Source organism: Falco rusticolus, chromosome 1 (assembly GCF_015220075.1).
Source record: "Falco rusticolus isolate bFalRus1 chromosome 1, bFalRus1.pri, whole genome shotgun sequence".
Lineage (NCBI taxonomy): Eukaryota > Metazoa > Chordata > Aves > Falconiformes > Falconidae > Falco > Falco rusticolus.
In genome coordinates, this window is record NC_051187.1 from 86,990,754 (window position 1) to 87,011,834 (window position 21,081).

The 21,081-nt window shown below is 40.6% G+C and overlaps 1 protein-coding gene across 1 annotated transcript in view; it reads left to right on the forward strand.

Annotated features, from left to right (window-relative positions):
• The window catches only part of ATRN (attractin), a 157,292-nt gene that overhangs the window by 104,336 nt on the left and 31,875 nt on the right, over window positions 1–21,081 (forward strand). The window contains exons 25-26 of the mRNA XM_037387983.1: window positions 8,764–8,825; window positions 20,143–20,221. Of these exons, the coding sequence (XP_037243880.1) occupies window positions 8,764–8,825; window positions 20,143–20,221 (141 nt within the window). The remainder of the gene's footprint in view (window positions 1–8,763; window positions 8,826–20,142; window positions 20,222–21,081) is intronic.

A 21,081-nucleotide genomic window follows, 5' to 3' on the forward strand; every position in this document is an offset into this window, starting at 1 on the left:
GCTACTTAACTCCTGGTTGAAATTAATAGTTGGGTCAGTACCTCTTCACCCGTTGCAGTGAGGTTTATCAGAAATTCTTTCACAATTGTTAAAATCCAGCCACAAGTGTGCCGCTGTTCACAGCAGGCACAAGAGCAGGAGCTCTCAGGAAGCAGCACCCAGCGACTGACCCCAAACTCCAGTGTCAAAAGCGAGTTTACAGGGCTGTGAATTCTTGCTTCTATTTTCCTACAGCTTAACACCACCACTGGTGCCTGCACAACCTGCGGCATTCGCTACCACTGCAGTGCTACCTTTGTTGTTAACTTCAGCTGCTCCCTCTTGTTGCCATATAGGGCCTTTTGTTTTGTATTTATTTTTAGCTTCTTTTTATTTTTCTCTCCTGCAAAATTGCTACAGTAACCTCCAGCTACCTTACCACTCTTCTCTTGCATGACCATTTCCACCTTCAGCATGTGGACAGGATGGAGTGTGAATGCAGCAGAGGTCTGCGGGAATGCATGGTCTTTGGTTTTAAGGTATTTTCCTGGCATTTAGGGGAACTGGAGTTTTTTCTGTCCCTGCCTCAGGTTTCTTGTGGCATTTGGTAGTGTGTTATTGTGACGAGTAGGTTGCGGGATCTGGTCTGAGATGGCTGTTCCATTTATGGGACTTCCCAGGATATTGTTTGCTAGTGCACTTTAAATTCAGGTGGGCGTCACTGTTCAACACCTGCCTGCTTATTGAACAAATACTTCCCGTTTGTGAGATTTGTGTGGTAATTTTTCTGATGCAGAGCAGTGGGGGACTAAATCTTAAGCACTATTTTTAATTTAGAGACAGCTATGCCTGTGTTTGCTCTGCACAGCAATTCGAGAGGTCGCATGGGGAGACAAAGCATATGTAATTGGCATTTCTGAGCCAACTTCTGACTGCAGCCAATTAGCTGAGAAGTGACAATTTGTGACTACTGCAGTAAGGCAGCACAGTATTGCAATATAAATCGATTTCCATCTCGGTGTAAGTTCAGAAGTGAACTAGTTTTTATATTTGCACAGTATCAAGTGTTTGTGCCATAAAGCTCAATAGCTTAGTTAATATTGCAGCAAATGAGAAGTCATTTATCTCTTTCATTGGTCATTCATACAGGAGCAACGTGGCTCATAGTAGTAGGTTTGAAAATGAAATTTTAGTGGAGATTTTATTTTTACTTGTTGTAGAACTTAAATCTGAGCGTGTGAACCTCTTCAGCACCAAGTTGGCCAGAAGTTTTTCTTCTACGAATATAGAGCAGCAGTCTGTTGAGTGTGCTTGGATGCAGATTATTTTTTGAGCTTCTGATGAGCAATGAGCAAGTCTTTTAATGCAAGCAGGAACAGATTGATCTAGATTTAATGTCTGTGACCTTTTTGCTTTCTTTGATCTTCCTCTCCTGGACCTTTAGCTGTCAGATCAGCTGGTGTTGTGGCTGTGGATGGTTACCCCTTACTCATATTTGTCAGCTTTCAACTGAGCATCACAGGTCCTCCTGACATCCACACCTACACCATCAGGTCTATTACAAATACGCTGGGATCTCCCACCTCTGATTCATGCTCTGCTACAACTTGTTGAGTGTCACAGTTTTTCAAGTTACAAATAATTGCTGTAAGACCCTTCCTTCTCTCAAACTTACAGTTTCACTTTTCTATCTAGAGAATCTTTCCCTGCAAACAGGTTGTTCTTGCAGCTTTTGAGGACTTACAGTGCTCGTCAGCTTAAATATTCTTCCTAACCTCAAAATTTGGATGTAGTCTTGCTGTTTGCTTAAAATAGATCCATGATGCCTCTGAATGTCCTGCATCTGTTGTGTGGCATCACATTGCACAGGGGTGCAGTGGCTGTGACCAGGGTACGGATCCACCTGAAAGCTGGCTTAGCAAAGAGTAGTTTTCAGCTGCATTGGGTTGTGTGACCTGATTGACTATACAGCTGCAAATATACTGTGCACACTTGCTGGGTCATGGGAAATAAGGGAAGAAACGGTTAAAAGGAGAGTATGGGTACACACGTGGGCACCAGCAGCACTTATGGAAGGCTTAAAATGCTGGTGAAATCATGGTCTATAATAAGCTTTGCTTTGTTGCCTTAGGGATGCAAGTATCTTGTATTTTTTCAGAGTAGATGTCTTGTTCTGCACTTAACATAAACGCTGCACAGGGGCACAGAGTTGTAATGCTTCTCCTCCCTTTTGGAGGTTCAGCAGACACATTTTGCTTCCAAATTTCTTCATTCACTGACATTTGTATTCTGTTATCCATTTATTAAATTGCCAAACTGTACTTGGTACAGCCAAATTCAGATGGTTTGGGTTTAGATTAAGGTGGGGTGTAATGCTAATCATCCCTTTTCCAGGTGAAGGTGGACCAAGGGCAACTGATGCCCTTGCATCCAAAAAGAAACTGTCTCTTAGGATGCTGTGGCATAAGGCTCCCAAAAGAAAACTGGTATATGTTCTCCTTCTAGACCAGCAACAATCAGAACAAGGTTTGTTATGGTATTTTAAGAAGATCATGGTTTCTTTCAGCAATTGATCATCCTATGGCATTTGCCTGTTACCTTTTGTACCTAGATTGCTAATATAATGTTTTTGTTCTCTAACATTTTGTGACATGTTAGCCCACATTGATTGTCCCTAGGATCCACCATCATGAAAAGAAGTAAAGAAACAGCAGGTGTTAATGAGCTTATTGTTTCCAGGGGTGATACACAACATTAACGCAGGGGATGGGTAGTCCTGACTTAGCCTGCTTTTTTGTATTTTGTGGTTCACTCCACAGTCTGATCTGAAAGGTACAATTATAATAATGACACATTCCCTCTGTACCTATATTGTAGTGGTGGGGCACGTTGGTCAGGTCTCTGACTTGATTTGGTTGCCTTTCTAGATTCCTACAGATGAATTTATCCGATTCATCTTAGTCAAGTTTGTGGATTTGTATTTTGGGGTGGGGAGAACGGGGATGCAGACTGTTAAACCTGCTTATCAGGGTTATAGCATGAGCTTTTCCTGCGCTTTGCCACTCTGCATGAGACTTAAAAAAATTAAAGTCTACTTTTAAGCTTACCACCACATCAAAGAGGTTTGCAAGAGGGAGGCAAAGTGGTTCTTGTAAGCGCGAATCCTGGATTTTAATTTTTTCCATTCAGGGACGTTCTTCTTCCATCATTTTCCTTGAATCATCTGAGCTTTTAACACTGGGGTGTACTGACCCAGTTCCAGTCTCTGTTTCTTGACACTGAAAGCAGTTTTAGTAAATCAGTAGCCACTTCCTTTTTGTTGCTCAACATCTGGTCCAACATCCGTGTGTCTTACCAGAAACATAGCTGCATTTGGTCCAGCAGTGTGCCGTGATGCTCAATGCCTAAACATGGCCCCACAGTGCCATGCGGATGGCAGATGGGATGTAGGACCTATCTCTAGGGGCCCACATCCTTCTGGAGCAGCAGCTGGGGGCCAGGTGAGGTGTCCCAGGGCAGTTGAATGGCAATAGGTTATCCCTGTTTGGGTAATGAATGGAGCTTACAATGGAGCATCTATGAAACCAAGGGCAAGGATGCACTGTGGAAATTTGAACCATCTAAATGTAGGGGTCTACAAATAGGTGTTTTCATGGGCCAGAAGTGTTTAAGGTCCCATTATAGATGGAGACTTAGATACAGAACTGTTCAGGTAATCGTGTACTAGACACGTACGCTGGCCAGCTGAATCACAGGTGAGATCTCCATTGAGTGTAAAAGGATGATAGGCATATCCTTCTGAGTTCCTCTATTTAGATGTCTTAAACTGTGTCTGAATCCCATAAATCTCATCTCTAGAGGTGAAGAGATACTTCCTTCTGAAAAGGTGTCCTGGGAGCTCACATCTCTGAGACAATTTGAGAGCCACCTGTCCAAACAGGGTCATCTTTCCCTGCTCCTCCCTTGGGTCGCTGCTGAGTTTGCCTCATCCCTCCATGAGCAGTCAGCTCAAAAATACCAGCCAAAAGCTGTGCATTCCTATGGTTAGCTCTTGGCTGGCTTAATGACTTGCCTTGGCTCATTACGGATGTTCACAGAACACATGAAGCAGCAGCAGCAGCATGTGGCAGAGCCGAGACCACCTTTTAGGTGGTGGAGCTGGATTGCTGGGTTGGCTGGGTTCTCCTGAAACCTCATCGCCGAGGCTGTTGGAGTTGGCTCGCTGCTGCTGTTGAGGAGAGAGCACCACCAACAATACGGGTTTTCTGCCATGTGTTTCACTGGAGCACATAGTACTTGTTTTTAAAGGAGAACTGAAAGAGGGAATGGTGTTTCTCTTAAGCAGAAGAGCAGTATTTCCCCCCCTTGCTATCATAGAGGGCAAAATTAATGTTTTGATGACTTTGACATCAGTCAAGAACACTTAAAAACCATTTGTTTTTCAGCAGGTCCTTTGACAGAAGCGCAGGCACTCAGCATTCAGGCCACACGGCTCCCTCTTACTGTTGTCTGTATTCTCCAAGGTCAGATTGAATTCTTGCCTCTAACCGTTAAAAAAAAAAAAAAAAAAAAAAAAAAGGCAGAGGCAGTGGAGGTGCAGAGGAAGAAACAGAGGAAGATGTACATAAATGTCACCTGCAGCTTGTTTGGCAGTTGGCTTTCTCTCTTTGGAAGCCCATGGAGTTCCCAGCCTTTCAACCTTACGTGCTGCTGCTTTGTTTGTTAACTTTGCCGCTGGAGCTATATTGAAATAAAAAGCAAAGCAGCCTGAAATCTCTGAATTTCTGTGGGTTTCAGTGCTGTGTGGTCCCGCAGATTTTCAAAACACAAGTGCTGGTGCATTCTCCCACCTGCTAGGTGAGGTTAATGGATCTAGCAGTAGGGACCTTTTGATATCTTCTGAATTCACAGCAAGCACCACACTCCAGTAGCCTTCCTCACGTTGTGCCTTCTCTGTTGTACTTCTCTGGTTTCATAAGTTAATTAGACTTTTCTTTTTCTCTCCTTTAAATTCTATTCTAGGAGTATGTCCTGTTCAAAACACCATTTCCCGTTTCCCTTTTTCTCATCCGTAACATTGAAGTAGGGTTGAAAAGAAAGGCAGCACTGAAGTGAATTGAGTCACTTAAGTGGAGAAGGGCAAAAATACAGCATGTGAATAGTCCTGAATTGTTAGCAGGGAAAGAAAAGCTGTAGAAACAAAGTTTTTTGTGTTTTCACAAGCATTTAGATACCCAAAATGTACCAAATTATGGCATGAAAACGCCATACTTGAAATGTTCTTCAGTACATTGGCAGTTCTTCAGTTAACAAGGTTAGATTAGGAGTACTAATGTTATGTATAATATTGGAAATTATTTGGGTTTGGAGAGAGATTTGCCCCATCCCCATTGTGGGTTATAGTTTGGCTTCTTTTTCTGTAAAACAACAGTAACTTTCAGCACAAGTAAAAACAGTTTTGTTGTGATGATTTGTCTGTAAATCTGCTTGTTACAGGTAAGCGAGAGGAATTACTCATATTTGTTTCTTGCTGTATTTAATGAAAAAAAATATTCTGTGGAATTTCTCTTTGAGTCAGTGATACTAATTTTTGTTAGTGCTGTGTGAAATTCAAGTACTTTTTAATCAGTTCAAAGCACTTGTAAATGAAGAGAATGGAGGCTTAAATAACTTCAGCTATGGTCGCCCTTACAGGCTTAAAGTGAACCTGTTTCGAAATAAGAAGTTGAGCAAGAGTCAGGTGGACCTATTTTTGTATAAAATTTTTCTCAAGTTTCTCTCCTCTTGAAGCGTAGACTTGGGTACTAATGCAAACCAGTTCCTGGTGTGTAATCGTCCCAATTTGTTTGTCAAAATTTATATCGGTCATAGGCTGTAGTTTAACACCCAGAAGCATTTTGAGTTTGAAATACCAACTGGTACTGCAGTGTCAATTGGGATCTAGCTGCGTTTCCTTTACTCAGAATATTTTGTGGCCAAGCGCTTTACCGTTAACTCCTTTGAAATGTATGCATACGGATTTCAAAAATAGTGCACTTCTTGATGTTGGTGGCTAGTTAGAGGTAGCTGAATTTTCTTCTTGGCTTAATATTTTATGCTAATCAAATGATAAAGAAGGCAAAGCTCTTAATTATACATTTTGTCAGTCCAGATAGCCAGCTATTTTTGTTCATCTGGAAAGTAGCCCAATTTATTTGGTACTTCAAATGATGTGGCCTTAAAAAAACATGATAGGCTGGTAAGATTTTTCAGATCCCTTTTCAGAACAGATAAACACAAGCTTTATAATCTTCTCTGGAATTCATGTAATTAATTTTCTAATCTGTTTTGGTCTTAACTACTGAATGATTATTCCTAAAAACACACTATAAAACATCCTGGAACGGTCACGAATGTTACACGAGGTACACGCCAGTTTCACACAGTTATGCTGCTTATTCCTTTGGTACAAAATTAGGTTTTTGAGAACGGATAAATGAATCTTCTACTGTCATATAAACTTAATTAAAAATCCATACCGCTAAGAAATTTGCGCCATATTTTTCCTATATCAGAATGAACAGTCTAATTTTAACAGCTATTTCTAACCAAACTTTCTATGTAACTGAATTAATTAAGTCTTAGGAACAGATTATATTAGGGGAAATTAAGCTCTAAGTAAGCAAACCATTAACAATTATGGTACTAAATTGCCTGTGACACAGATTGGTCAGGTTTAATAGCATAAAGTGTTTTCAGCTTGTGAGAAGTAAATTGAAGAAACCAACCTACGCTTTTTTTTTTAATCCATGTATGAGGTGAAGATCCTCAGTTGGTCTTTGCAAGAGAAGAGCTTCATCAGATAGGTAAAAAACCCACCACTGGTAAAGCATTTCTAGTGCTTCTGTGTGAAGCAAACCCAAATTTTCCTTCTCTGTTTTATTTATTTCCTGCAATTGTGTTCTCAAAAACTGAGAAGCCCTTCCCTGGTGGCTGTTTAGAGATGAGTCTCATGAATCTTTCATGGAATCTGTCCTTTTTTAAAATCAGCAGATACTTGTTTCTTCTTCCAATTGGAGCAAGCTTTGGCTTCCACCACAGAATCTGGTCCTAACAAACATCTGCAGAGGACAGGCCCGTTGTGGATTTCTTTGTGCTTTTAATTTTCTTTTTCTACAAAGGGATTTTTAAATATAAGTTGTTGATACATAATAAGGTCTTTGTTTTGAAATGCATCTTTTATAGTCAGGCAGCATCACAGTTATTGTCAGATCATAATTCTATATACTGGATATATTACAAGTTTGTATTTGGGGATGTGCTCTTTTAGTAAGGAAATTCTTTGCCTTAAAGAAATGCCAGAATAGTTAGGCGAATATAAAACCACCTCAGTTACCATGCAGTGAATTAGAAAATAAAAAGTGAAATCATACTTACTCTCGTTTTTCTAATGAGAAAGCTGTTGGGAAGCACTTTATAAGGAAAAAAATCAGCAAGAAACTGTCTTTTCTTGTCTTTTGCAGGCAGTAATATTTAGGTCACAAGCATCTGGTCTGCAGGTTTCAAGTCAGCTTTCCAGCAAAACCAAAGTTGTACACTGTAAAGGAGCTTTCAGATCAAGAGCATTTCAATTTCAATATATTTATAAGAAAATTATTTTGGTCAGCTTCCATATCCCAAGTTACAATGGATATTTAAAGCAAATATGATGATAGAAGGTGTTCTAGAGCAACAGAAGTCCAAGTGATAACTGATTTTGTATATAGTAATTATTTTTGGAATGTGACTGTTGCTGGGTGGAGAGATTTATATTTATGCTAATGGTACCATTTTATTTGGGGGTGGGGGGCGTGGAAGGAAATAACAAATGACACCCTAAATGAATTTAATATCCGTGGAAGAATCACAGATTCATAGAAAAAATAAATCGAGCTTTCCCTAGAAAGCTTTTGTAAGTGCAGATTTCAGTTTAGTTTTGCTAGAAATTCAGTTACTTCATGAAAGAGTTAATGTCCTGTTGTGGTGCTGAGATTGATAGTCAGAGGAAATAGGAGGTACCTGGAAAGAACTTCTGATTCCTAATATTGCAGAAGTTGCCTTTCTGTTGGTTTGCCTCCCCTCTGCTTTGTTATTTTTAACCGGGCTCCCTAATCTTTCCTTTTGCCTCTAACCACCTCCCAATTTCCTGCTCACTTCTTCCCTCTGTGTTTTGTCCAAAATATTCGGTTGTTTTCCACTTTTCTTTGCAGTTTGAGTGGATTGCAGGAAAGTGAGTTAAGATGAATGCCATAGCTGTTTTTACAGTATCTATTATCTTCTGTGTTTCATGCCTTTTTGCTGCTCTCTGTGTAAGTTACTTATTCAAGTAGATTTTTATGTATTAATAGTTTGAATAGGAGCCTGTGTTTTGTATTTCTAAATGTTGTGCTTTGGGTTGCTGTGTATACAATAATTAAAGGTGCTCTGTATTTAGCTCTATGAAACTTCTGTATTCGAACTTTTTGGACTAGTGTTTCCTCCAAGGCAGTTAATGTGCACTGAAGACTGTTCCTTAAACATTGCCAGGAGAGAGAGGTGTTACTTGTTTAGGTTCATTTTTTGGATAAATGATTTCAAAGTAATGCTGTTAGTTTACTTCTTTTCCCTTAGAGTATTTCACTGCTCTTTCAAAACAGTGATCAAAAATGTTAATTGATTTAACTAAAGACATATTTCATTGTAATTTTTTTATTTCAGCAACAATGCATCTGAAATATGAATTTTCTTTTCACGAAGTAATAGAAAGCATTTACTTTTCTTTTGCAGATTGCATTCTCACAACACAGCAACTTTATGGACCTGGTACAGTTCTTTGTGACATTTTTCAGGTACTTTTCATTTAAGACAGCTAAATATTTCTTCTCTAGGAAAGATGTTTGGGTTTTGTTTTTCAGTGTAGTGTTTGGTGTTTTGTTTTGTTTTTTTTACTTAAATATTCTGCTTATGTTGCAGCCTTGAAAATGGAAATCTCTACTATATTTGAAGTATTTAATTGGGAAATACGTCAAGAAAATTGTCTGCCTGTCTTGGCAAATACATCCCGTCCCTATGCATGCAGGGAGAGGGAGATTTGGGGGTGGGGGAGGTATTTGAAATGGAGAAGTTACTTTTAAAATGGTATAGAAGGCATCTTCTGAGTTACCACATCACACAAATAATGTATAACTTACAGAAATTGCATATCTTCACATATTGTCAGGCACAAACCATAAATTAAGGAAGTGATAATGCGAAGAGTTAAGCCTGGACTAATTTCAAACTCTTTAGGTAGCACCTTTTGATTTTTAAACTGAACTCTGAAAAGATGTCAAGTTAAATACCCTTCTGTCCTTTATTAACTGCTTGGTAAAGTGCATTTCTTGGTGTAAAGCAAACTGATAATTCCCTAGGAGTTGGAGCCAACAGAAGCTATTTCAATATTTGTTTCTTCTTCCATCCTCCAAAAAAAGTATAGCACTAACAAAGGGGTTAGATGTCTCCCGAAGCAGAACAGACCATCCCTTTAAGGTTTCAAAATCAAATGTGTTAGCCTCTATTTTAGGAACTGTTAATATTCCACAAATATAAAGCAGTACTTGATCAATAAGGAGAAGTCCCTCAGGAGGGATATACATGGAGTAAACAGTACTCCAGATCTTACAACCTGTTTTAAAGTAGGCAATATTATGCCCATTGTAAAATGAGCAGCAGGAATGATATCTTGCTTTAGATTCCATATTAAATTTAATTAAAGGACGGAGCACCAGATGGGTCCTTCAGACAAGTGGTTTATAATTTATTTTTTTTTTTACTATGTAGCTTTTACAGAGTTGAGTGTGCTTTAATACAATCCCAGATAAACAGCAGGCTTGAACCACCACCTTGTTTGCATTGATATGGTGTAAGCGTTAACGACTGGATCAGACTTAAGCGTTTGTTCTGCTGAATACATCATGGTAAAGGTCTTCCCTAAAAGTCTTTGTGGCAGAGTTAATTACTTACAAGGAGAATGAATAGGGAAGCAGTTTCTTTTTAGTGGCATAAGATCAATCCAAACTTAAAAGGTATCCATTAGGTTTTTACAGCCCCAGATCCACCTGTGTATGAGAGTTTGAAACTCTTCAATAGGAGTGATTTCTCCAGTTCCATTATTGGAAGAAAATCACAGTTTGAAGCAGGAGATATGTGTGTTGTATCTCAACAAGCACATGCAGCTGCGAGTGTGTGTCCAAAAGTTAGGTAGATTTAAGAGTCAGCAGTGGTTCTCCTTCCCTCCCTCAGTGCTGTCACATGGATCTTGAGAAGTAATGTTGCAGTATTATTTAGCATCCCAACATGCCAGACGAATAAGAACGTGTATACTTGGGAGAAGACAGTTTATTGGTATTTTCCAGCCAAGCATTTATAATGCATTAAAAATTCTTCGATTCTTTAACTGTAACTACTGCTAAGTTCCTCTCACAGCATTTTATTTTACAGTTGCTATAACTTGCTAAACAACCAGCATATTAGAACAGCATGATTCATCTCTGCTGTTTGTAGGGGAAACTCTGGAAATGCTTGCATTTTTAATGCTCTTGGGTGTGTTTCATAATTACAGTTGAATCCAAGTTAGACCATAAATAAGTAATATCTGATAGCCCCCTGTGATGTTAATGAGATAGAATTGGCTGAAAATTTGCACACTAAGTAGAGGCAATGAAAATGCTTTCTGCAAAGCCTAAAGACAGTTGGCAAAACCCCCTTTGAGCTGTAGGCCACCCCTAACTCGAAAACTGAGGTACCTGTAAACTCTTTGAGTATAATGGACACAAAAAGAGTCTTTGTCCTAGGAAATGGATGTTTAGAATGACTTTCTATTAGCACATTCAGAGGTCTTTATTTTGCTATTCTGCAGGGAATTTTGACATTTTTTTCTGTGCTGGTCATGTGGCACATTTCCATCTCCTAGAAGCCACCTTCTCCACTTCATTGTAACCTAAACATGCTCTTCTGCCATGCAGCTGGAAGAAACAGCTGTGCTTTGAGTTGCACAGAGAACCACCCAGGGAAACGGGGGTGGGTGGGTGTTAGATTTTCAGTTGCGTTGCTGACATTTGTGATGATTTAGGTCAAGCTGGTCGTTCCAATGGGCACTGGAATGCAAGCTGGATTGCCAGACTCCAGCACTGCTGAATTTATGGAGTATCACAGGCACTGGCTGGACTGACTCTGGGAAGCACACAGCATCACAGAGAAGCCAGGAGCCTGGCCGTGTGTTTAAACAACATCAGGCAGTGCGGAGCAGGACGAAACATGACTGCTGGATTTGGTTGCCATTTAATTTAAGAGCTGGGTGGGCTACTGTGGGTCAGAGACAGGGTGCCTCACATTTAGAGGTGCTGTTAGGCTCTGGGAGCTCCTTCAGGAGCTGGTATTCTGCTTGAAGCCAGGCATGTGGCTGTATGTTACCATTATTTTATTTTGCAACACGTTAACGTTTTATTTTAAGCAAAGAAAATGTCAGTGGATAAAGGTTGAGTAGAATGGTGAAGTTATGGGGTCATTAATATTGCATTATAATTGGAGCCACAGGCAAAATGATACTCTAACCGTTGTTAACCTTTGCAAAGCTAAATGAGATTCAAGCAAACTATTTTTTTCTGTTTCCTCCTCTCTGCTTTTCATAACACAGGTCTTTAATTTACAAATTTTGCTGTTGTTTTTCAGCAGATAGTTTGAGCTGTTTTGACAGTCTCTAGTAAACATTGTTCTTAGTATCTGTGGTTCCTTATCTTCCAAAAAATCTGTGTAAGCCACCACACCTATCTATAATACGTATTTCTTACCAGTGTACTTTTACATACACGAGGTGTAAAAATATTTGTGGCCTTCTAAACTCATACTGCTGCCCAGTGATCCTTCTCCCCCCCCCTTTTTTTTTTTTTTTACAAAAACCAAATGCATCTATATTTGTTCTGTGCTCCTGTGCTTTCTTGGCCAGTTCTGTAGAGGCTTACAAGAGGAGTATTAAGAACAGTTTGAATGAAATAAGGATGTGTAAGCACTGCAAGAACCAGCAGAACAGGAGTTGAAAGCACAGCTGTATTCTAGCTGGTGACACAGCTGGCTGTGAAGCAGTCAAGGATCACGCTGGTAACCTTGCAGCTAGGCAGGAGGACAGCTCTTGCACCAAAACTAGGAAGGTGGCAGCAAGGTCACAGCATGTCACTACTGCCATTCCTTTTCCTAGTGTAGCAGCCCTAAGAAACTCAAAATGAGGAGGTATTGACTAACAGACTTGCCTAGAGGGTCGGAAGTGTGAACAAAACTGAAAACATTGGGTCCTGCCAAAGAAGCTGGTGAGCCCTATGTGGTATAAAAGATCTATAAACCCCAGAAACCAGGCTTGCTGTCTCCAGGAATGAAGCCAGGAGATGTGGTGAGGACCTGCCAGCCAGAATCCCTTGTCCTTTTTGAGGAACGGAAGCAATGTTGGCCAGACCAGCTGGGCAATACATTTGGCATTCACGAGTGTGAGAGTGTGAATCAGTATAATCATTTTTTCTCTGAGATTTTGTTAAATCTAATCACCTTCAGCCTGGAGAAGGCTCTGGGGAGACCTTATTGTGGTCTTTAAATGCTTAAAGGGGGCTTATATGAAAGGTGGAGATAGACTACTCAGTAGGGCCTCTAGCGATAGGACAAGGGGTAACAGTTACAAACTAAAAGAGGGTAGCTTCGGACTAGATGTAAGGAAGAAATTTTAAAAAACTAGGGTGCTGAGACACTGGCACAGGCTGCCCAGAGAGGTGGGAGATGCCCCATCCCTGGAAACATTCAAGGCCAAGTTGGACAGGGCTTTTGAGCAACCTGATCTGGTTGCAGATGTCCCTGTTCATGGCAGGGGGTTGGATTAGATGACTTTTGCCAGTCCTTTCCAACCCAAACCATTCTATGATTCTGCAGTCTCATCCTGAGCTTTGTTACACTGATTTACCATATACCTCTGGTGTCTTCTACTGTGCTTCTGTTTTGTGTCCTCACATGCACCATTCATCCTATTTCTTGACTGGAGTATGTCTTGTCTTTCCTATCTACCTTTGAAACGTCCTTCTAGGGGGGTTCAGTGCTGACTCTTTCTGGTCCCACCGTGGTGTTACAATGTCTTAGAGAAATGGGTGTATTTCACAAATGGAACAAAAGTCGCCAGTTTTGTGTTTTCACGGTAGCACATCAAACCTCACGTGCCTCTACTAAGGTCTGAATATCAAATACTGTAATTTTAGTTTGGTACAAATAATTGGACCTGTTCCTCAGAAAAACTTTAGAGGCAGTGGTATTTGTCTCCGTGCAACAGTCAGGCAGATGGTTTAATGTGCCATGTATTATTTTTCTTGGCTGTAAGCATTCGCCCGGTGTTTTCAATAAGTGGGAATGGCTTGTTGCAATAATTCAAATCTGGAGTTGTGCTGCAGATTTTTTACTTTTTGTTTACTAAACAATTTATTACTGCAGCACAAGTGGCATCATTACTAAATATGTGCCTAAAATATAGTCGGAATCCTTTAATCCTTTCCCCTCCCCCCCCCCCCCCCCCCCCCCCCCCCCATACAGACACGCACACTGCCTCCAAGGAAGAGTTTGGCACTATCTTAGCATTGTTTCTAACAAGGTGAAGAAGCTTAACACCTCAGCATCCATGACTTCCTTCTTTCCATGTTGTCCTAATCACTCTTTACATTGTTGTCCACAGTAGTCACACGCGGACTAGAGCATTGAGGCCATTTGGTCTCTCCTCCATTAATTAGTCCTGTCATTATCTGTGCCTGTTATTCTTTTGGCTTCTCAAGTCTCTTATGGGAACATAGTGGTTTGGGCTGTGATGTAAGGACTTTGGGTTTTTAAACCTTTATAGCATGGGATTTAGTTTATAGCTTTGACACCTTAATTGAGGTTTCTGTGTGTGTTGTGTCAAAGCTCTTCTTCCAGCCAGTGCAGCTGGTAGGCACCAGAGCAGTTCAGTTGCCAGACGTAAGTGTCCACTTCAGGGTGAGCTGCATAGCTCCTCACAGACCGCTGACTGTAATTCATTTTGGTATTTCTCATGAGGTAAGTTGACAAGATGACCAGGGTAGTGCAGAGTATACAGAAGAGAACTAGGAATGGAAGGAATCTACAGGGCCAGCGCCATGCTTGGTCCCCAGTCCCACTCATAGCTACAGCCTGCTCAGGCATCCCTGCCTTTGGAGTAGCTTCTTCTCCTGCCTGAAAATAGTGTGAGGGAAACCCCCACAAAATACAGGTCAAAATAACACTGGTTTCATTCTAATTTCATCATGTGTCCCATGATTTTTGGTGTGTTTATTTAAAGCTCCGTATTCTAGACCTGCAAGATGACTTTTTGCCTTTATGTAATGTTATGCCCTTTGTGATAGCATAGGAGGACTTGCAAATCTGAACCCTGGAAAGCAAAACAAAAGCAAGTTAAAAAAAAAACACAGAACAAGCAAAAAAACCCAGACAGACTCATAACTGCTTTCCCAAAAGACCTCAAACCTCTAGTTAGGCTGATTTTCTGTTGATGGAAGCTGCCGCCGTTTTACAGGGTGTCAGGTTGGTTGTGCTAGTCAATAAGTAGAATTTTTTAACAGACACGAAAGAAAAATAATATCCTCTGCTGCAAAGAAGGTGGGTTGTGGCTTGTTAAACCTTGGTGCCATCTTCAGCAGAAAGATAAGGTCATTAATCTGTAGATTGGATCTGTTAGTTTGCTGTTGGCTGTAGATAGCTCTTTGGCAAAGGCCAACTGTGCAAACCATTTGCACTCCTTCTGCATTATGTACTTGTTCCAATTATTTCGAGGTTTAATGCATCGAGTATGTAAAATGTGTCCTGTAACTCTCCGGCATATTAAAATTTACTTTTAAATAGCACTTAAATAGCTTCCAATTCATCAAAATAATTTGGGGTGTGTTTTAGTAATCATTGCGGTGCTCCTTGAAATTATTAAGTGACCTATATATGTTAAAGCATATTAGTATTGAAGCTGCTGTATATTTTGGCATTTAAAACTGCCAGTTTTTTACTAGCAGTTCTGATGTTGATAAATATTGTAGGAGAGTTTAATAATTGAGCCCTAATATGCCAGATGGATTTTCTTCTCTCCTTGTGAGAATGCATCATATCAAAGTGCTGATGAAGTTTTCCAGCCATTTAAAAATGAAAGCATACTTGTTTGAAGAGCTTTAAGGATACCTGGAGTGGAGACAATGCCATCTCTGCTATGAAAAGGAGCTTAGAGTGCAGGATAAAACCAGAAAGGGTGTTTTAAGTTCAGATTTTTGTGTCAGTGGGAATACCCCATGGTATAAGGAGCGCTGAAGGCTTATCAACTAACAATTAATGCGGTTGTTGAGGACAACTGAGGGGAAGTTACTGATAACCATGTGGGTTATTTATTGTACATAAGTGATCTATTTATCAAATAGAATATTGTCCATAAAATGTAAATGTAACTTGTCCCTGTATTGCAGTATTAATACATAAACTTTTATAACTTGTATAGGCCAAGCATAGAATCACAGAATGGTTTGGCTTGGAAGGGACCTTGAAGGCCATCTGGTTCCAACTCCCTGCCATGGACAGGGACACTTTTCACTAGCCCAGGTTGCTCCAAGCCCTGTCCAACCTGACTGTATTTGGTAGAACCTGACCCAAATGATGAGTCATGTTCAAATTTCCTTGGGTTGAAAAATTCTGCAGGAGTGTTAGATGTCTCTAGATGTCTTTCTCCTTCTAATCTGAGTTTTTCTGGTTGCGTCTTTTTTTGATTGGAAAAATTGAACTTCTCTCAAACTGGACTCATCCGTGGCCTTAGGAAAATAGAAATCCAACAGCTGATAGTTCAGGTGCAGCTGGATGTGCTGCTTCACCTGTATGTGACATTTGCAGGACTGCATACGGGCTGTGCTGGGACATATACAAGCCCAAGAACATTTCCATCCCCTTTCCCTTCTTTGCAGAGAGATGGGTGAGGAGAAATGATGCAGAAGTGTTGTTTGAGATGGGGAGAGGCATAGAGGGAAGACTTGAATGAACAGTGGATTTCGGGGATGAAGGAGGCTCTGGGTAGGCTATTACTTTTGGAGGAGAAAGAAGCAGAAGGAAGAGGGTAAAGCAAATTCTGCAGCGAAGGTTTATTTGTAAAGCCATTTGGAAATGGGTGGATGCTTATAGCTGGCAGAGGGATCACTGAAGCTGTTCAGGAAAAAGCAGGGCAGAGCATGCTGTTGGACCAGGACTCTGCCAGCTCTAGGCTTTCACTCCAAATCATTTCCCAACATGGCTCTCGTTCCATGCAGGTGTTTCTTTCCACTGGTTCCGTATTTACACAGTTGCTTTCCAAAAGAAGCTACGGGGGAAAGAAAAGCTTCTTTAAAGCCGCTGATGTGAGGACAGGTCTTTTTAACTTATTTCAGGATGGTTTAGGCTGAGTAAACCCAGCAGATAGATCTTGACTTCACTCTACCCTTGGGGCGCTTCCAGCCAGTGATGGACGGCAGCCCAGCAAGCAGGCACTACCTTTTATTCCTCCCCTAGTGCTGCCAAGGGGAGGTAGTGCAAGGGGGGAAATATATTTTCTTAGTGATTTTATAGCTTTTGTGGGTATTTGCTGCCTCCTTGTGACAGCATATAGATGTATGGTGCTGTTCCTCTGAAATACGGGGTACTGTGGTGAGTGTTTTAGAAGGGGGTTTTATTAGCCCTTAATTGTTAATTCCTCTCTCTGTTTTCTTCAGAAAGTCTTCGCTGTGGTGCCAGAAGTGAGGCAGGAAAGAGAAACCCATGAAAGACTGGCACGTACAGTGGGGACATACAAAGGGGATTTAATGTAAGGATAAAGGCCATCCTCTTAGTTCTCCACTCTAGCTTTCTTCTCCAAGGGAGTAAGTGAACGTGTAGGGAGACGCTGTGTTCGAATCAACCAAAAATATGTCCATCCCTGATGTTTACAACTTGCTGAGGTCACGTTTTCCCCAAAACAGAGCCATCTTCGTAGGAGTTCAGCATGTTTTGACGTGTATCTACAGTTTGGCATGTATGTTTCTGGTGCTGTCTGATAGATAAAAGTGAATGGAGCATGTATGTCTTGTAAGGGTCACCTACAGAAAGGTGGAGATCTCTTTGACTTTGCTGGCTGTGCGTGGCACAACACAGGTTCATCTGTATGCTTGACCTCCTGAGAACCTCCTGCTGAAGATAAATCTCTCTGAAATGGGTCTTTTTAGCGCAGAGGTACTGGAGATTGATGAAGCATCTGGCCTTCTTCCTCTGCCCTTTGGTCTTCCATCTCCTTTCCCCAATATCTCCAAATAAAGCGATATCAAGGAGGTGGACTTGGATAAGCCATGGCAGTAGCTGTTGCCCATAAGCTGCATCTGAAATGCTTTATCCTGAGGTGAAACATCTTGTTGGAGTCACAACATGAACATGATTGCCTGGCAGGCGTTGTGCTTTAACAGCCTGTCCTGAGGACTCCTGCAGACAATTTGAATGTTGTTGTTTTCATGGTTAAATTAAATGGTTAAATTAGATGTGGAGCCAGGAACACTTTTCCCTGCTGCCTTGAAGATTTTTGTTGTATTTCCACCCTCCATTTGTATAACAATGTTAAAATGTTACCAAACACAAAGCAGACCAAAGATTTTTAGCTCCTGGTCTGTGCTGGCTTTGCATGGATACATTTTGGATTTTTCCTCTTCAGGGAGCACTGTCCTCCTTGGGCCTCAGAGGTAAGGCAAATGTTGTACCTTAGCGAGACTTGAAGTTTCTTTGAGGAAAGCGGAGCTTAAAAGAAGAAAAAAGCTTACCAAAGATGTTGAGTAAGTGTGGTGGCTTTCACGCTGTGGGGAGCTAACAGGAGTCCCAAGACAAATGCGAGCATTCAGAAATTTTGCTGGTCCATCATTCACTGATGCTTGTTCAAGTGTGACATAAGTGAAAATCCATCTAGTCCCAACATGACCTTGTCCAGGAGAGAAATACTGTTTCCAGGTGGTATGGATAGTCTGCTGTCGTGCTTAATACAGCAGCAGGGAGCTTCAGGAAAGAAAGGGAAAGCTGAAGGCATGAAATTCTCAATCATCAATAGTGCATGTTAGATTCTTTACCAAAATAGCAAACAATTTAATGCATATGCTTTACTAGTTAATGGGGGCACATTGTTTTTTACTGCACAACTCAGTAGTAATCCAGTATCTCTCAAAAAGGAAATAAAATAGCCATTAAAAATGCTCGTCTAAACTATTTGTGTTTGCAGAAAAATGGCTAGGCTTTTACAGTGAAATCATGTTAGATTTTAATATTTAGAGGAAATGTGGGGGAAGCGATTTGGAATACATACCTTTTAAAATGAAAAAAAGGCCTAACAAATCTCTCCATGATCCTGCTTAAATTTATAAAGAAACAGGCACTGTAGGAGTCTTTCAAAGCCATGCAGATATTTTAATGCTGAAGTCACACAAGCACCGATTTTTAATACCATATACTATGTGACAGTAAAACACATTCCTGTGCATATCTAAGCCTGAAAAATATAATCACGTTACCTACTGGCTGCCCCTTGCATGTTTGGTGCTTGATCAGATGCACTTTTCATAATACATAGGCTGTGGATAGTGAGATGTAATCAGGAACAGGCTCTTCTCCTTTCGCCTCTTGGGGAACAGTTCCTGCTGTCTGTCCTTTTTTTAATGATAAATACTTCCAAGTCTTTGCACTACTCTCTGCGAAAGAATTTGCCATTGTAGAGTGGGACTCCCAGTTGCTGAAGGACAAAATATTCAGTCCTTGCAGCTCATATAAGGCAAATGAGCAGGAACAGCAAGGAACTGGTTGGGATGAGGTGCCATCAATCATCATAAGCTGTGGGTCTTTCATCAGCCGTGCAGCTGTGGCTTCATGTCCAAGTAGAAGTCGTCATCATCATCACTGGGGTCATGGACGTTTGTGTGAGGAGGGTGGGAAAGCACAGTGGAAACTGCAGCGTTGTTTGGAAAGTAGGAACTTTGGGGATTTGTGAAAAGGATTGATTTTTGGAAGCAGTGCTGAATTTGTTTTTGAGAGCAGGGAGTATTGAGCAGTTGTGGTCTTTCTCCCACCACAGTCTTTCCTGTGTGGCTGTGGGTCCATTGGGAGCCCTGGCATGGCAAGAACTGAGCCATGTCCAGAGGCCAGGAGGGGGGCACGCCAGTTCCCTTCCCCCTTCAACAGAAATCCCTGTCCATGCCTGTGGAGCACAGTGGTCAGCGTAAATAGTGCACTTCAGGAAATAAGTAATCTATTCTGGTTAATTTTCCTTTAAGCACTCTCTTTAAATACATGCTTGACCATGGGGAAGGCAGTTTGGAGACATTTTCTCTTGCCTGTCAGTGCGGTACTTGAGAAGAGAGGGTTTCACTGGAGTTCAGGTATATAAAAGGAAAAACAGTAATCTTAGAAAGCTTGTGTACCTTGAAGTTGCTCATTAAGTATTCAGTGTGGTAAGATCGTAACTGTCAATAAAGTTGACTTGTATTATTCTTATTATAACTGCTTTTTGTTAAATCTGCTTCTTTGCATTTGCCTAGAAGTTGATAAATCTGTTCATCCTTTTCTCTATTTAGATGTAAGAAAAGCAATATAGATTTGGGGAAATCCAGAAGTGCCTGTAGTTCTACAACAGCCAGTTAAAAAGAATCCAACTCCTGTACACTTTATCTTATTTTTGTAAATTGGGAAAGAAAAAATAATTTGTTCTCTCTGCTTTTTTTCAAGGCTTTTCTGTTTTGGGTTGTCCTCTCACTTTAAATATCACCAAAGATAGTCAATACTGACTTTTTCCAATTTAATTAAATCCTTTGGCCTTCCTGTTGTGATTTTCTGGTGAAAATCGATGGGTGTTGTGTAAGGAGGTCAAATAGGTAACTTTGGAACAACAGTTTTCTCTGAAAATAGATGTACATCGTTCTGGTGTCATGAGCACTGAACTGTGCAAAACACTTTGCACTGATGTGTTGTCTTTCATCAAAGTACCTCTAAGTATTATATGATCTTTTAGTCTAGATTTTTTGAGTTGCTAGAGTTTTTCAACTGCTGTTATGTTATGAACAAGGACAATAAGACTTTTTTTTTTCCCCTTTACAGTTGTTTCCTGTCTTTGCTCCTGGTGGCAGCTGTGGTTTGGAAGATCAAACAAAGTTGCTGGGCATCACGACGAAGAGAGGTTGAACTGACAAAATTGAATACTATCTCTTAAATGACTTTTTTATAGTTGTTCTCTCTTGTATTTATTCAGATATGCATAGCATTAACCTTCAGTTAAGGATAAGCTCCACTAATCTAGAAATGCTTCTGTTTAGGGATTTATAATAGTGTACTTTCGATTACAGTTTCAGTGACAAATGGTGCTATTTTAGTATCCTGATGCTGCAGTTTCTGTGCAGCACAAAAAACCAGGGGTGAATGTCCTGAGTTCCCAGAACTCATGTTCTAGACAGCATAAATATAAAACCACTGCAAATTAGAAGATTCTTTACATCTGTTTCAAAAGACGAAGTTTCTGCGCTGAGCCTCTGAACCACATTAGCTGCTGCCTTAATCTGTTAAAAAAGCAGCTGTTAAAAAAAAAGGCTAATCCCCATTTTCAAATTTAAAGCTTATCTAAATGTTTTGGGGTGAGTGGGTGCTTTTTTCCCTGGAACATAGTAGCCTAAGAGAAAGGTGAGAGAAGCCACCTACGATTTGGAAAGCAATAGTATACTTCTTAAAAAGGCAACTTCTAGTGCCTGAGCTTTCTCCTCTTCACCTACCCACGGACCATATCAGCTTCCCAACATTTTCTTGTGTGCAGCAGCTTTACACCCCTCAAAATATGGTTTCTCCTTGTTTACCCGTGATGCATTTGGTGATTATGGGGTTTCTTTTCCACCACCCTTTTTTCCTGCTCCTCAATTGAAGCCAATTTCATGTTACACCCAAAGCACTCAGGGTGACTGAGGTAGGATGGCCTATATGTTGTCGCTCAGTAGTGTCCACGTTTCTCGGTTTTAAGCACAAATGCAGAATGTATAGTAGAGCTGTGTT